Source organism: Apis dorsata, unplaced genomic scaffold (assembly GCF_000469605.1).
Source record: "Apis dorsata unplaced genomic scaffold, Apis dorsata 1.3 scaffold_191, whole genome shotgun sequence".
Lineage (NCBI taxonomy): Eukaryota > Metazoa > Arthropoda > Insecta > Hymenoptera > Apidae > Apis > Apis dorsata.
Genome location: NW_006263476.1, coordinates 95,288 through 96,123, shown reverse-complemented (window position 1 = coordinate 96,123; position 836 = coordinate 95,288). Strand labels below are relative to the sequence as shown.

Genomic DNA, 836 nt, shown 5'->3' with positions numbered 1-836 from the left:
CCCGTCGCCGGCGACGGCGGCGGCGGTGGCGACGGCCTAGAAGCACGATGGATTGCGCCGAAACTTCAAGTAGGATTACTTTTACCTTTTTTCCCTGAATTTTGTTTAATATTCTTTTTCCTCATTCTCTTTATCTATTTCATTTTGACTTTTTTCATAAATTCCTTTTCCTTTTCCTTTTCTTTTTCCTTTTCTTTGATACTATTATTTCACGTTTCTCTATGATTACCTTATCACGTTTCATGTTCAATATTAAATATTTTTTCCTGTTTTTTATCCTCGTTATCCTTATCGATTCGTTCCATTTCTTGCTTTTATTCGATCGTGCGTATCGTGCATTTCAATAATTGGGAAAAAACCGTGTTTAATTTCCAAATAAATTTGTATGTATTTTTTTTAACATTATGCATCTACTACTTTTTATATTCAAGTTATATGATATAATTCAAACGATAAACATTATGAAATCTTAATCTATTTTATATACAATATTAATACAATATTGTATGAGTAATATGAAACTTAATTGCACTATTTTTTATATATTGTATATAAATTTTCATAACTTTATTATATGTTTATCTTAAATGAGGATAATATCAAGAAAACCTTATATTTAATAATTCATCTATTTTATTATTGTTTTAGGCAATGGTGACATACAGTGGTGTTTCTCTCAGGTGAAAGGAACATTAGAAGACGATGTCACTGAAGGTAGGTTTTAGATACAAAAAAAATGATATATATATTTTACATGTATGATCTATAAATCAATTTACATTTTAATCATTGCAAAAATGTAACATAACATAAATATAATATATTTTAAAATAATA

At 27.0% G+C, this 836-nt stretch overlaps 1 protein-coding gene across 9 annotated transcripts in view; it reads left to right on the top strand.

Moving 5' to 3' along the window:
- Positions 1-836, top strand: part of LOC102673514 (protein phosphatase PP2A 55 kDa regulatory subunit) — a 31,209-nt gene that overhangs the window by 24,029 nt on the left and 6,344 nt on the right. For 8 of the 9 annotated variants that reach the window (XM_031509903.1, XM_031509904.1, XM_006614574.2 and 5 more), the window contains one exon: positions 649-714. In XM_031509903.1, coding sequence (XP_031365763.1) covers positions 649-714 — 66 coding nt within the window. Of the gene's footprint in view, positions 1-6; positions 70-648; positions 715-836 lie in introns of those variants that run through there. The other variant, XM_031509905.1, reaches the window with a different exon arrangement.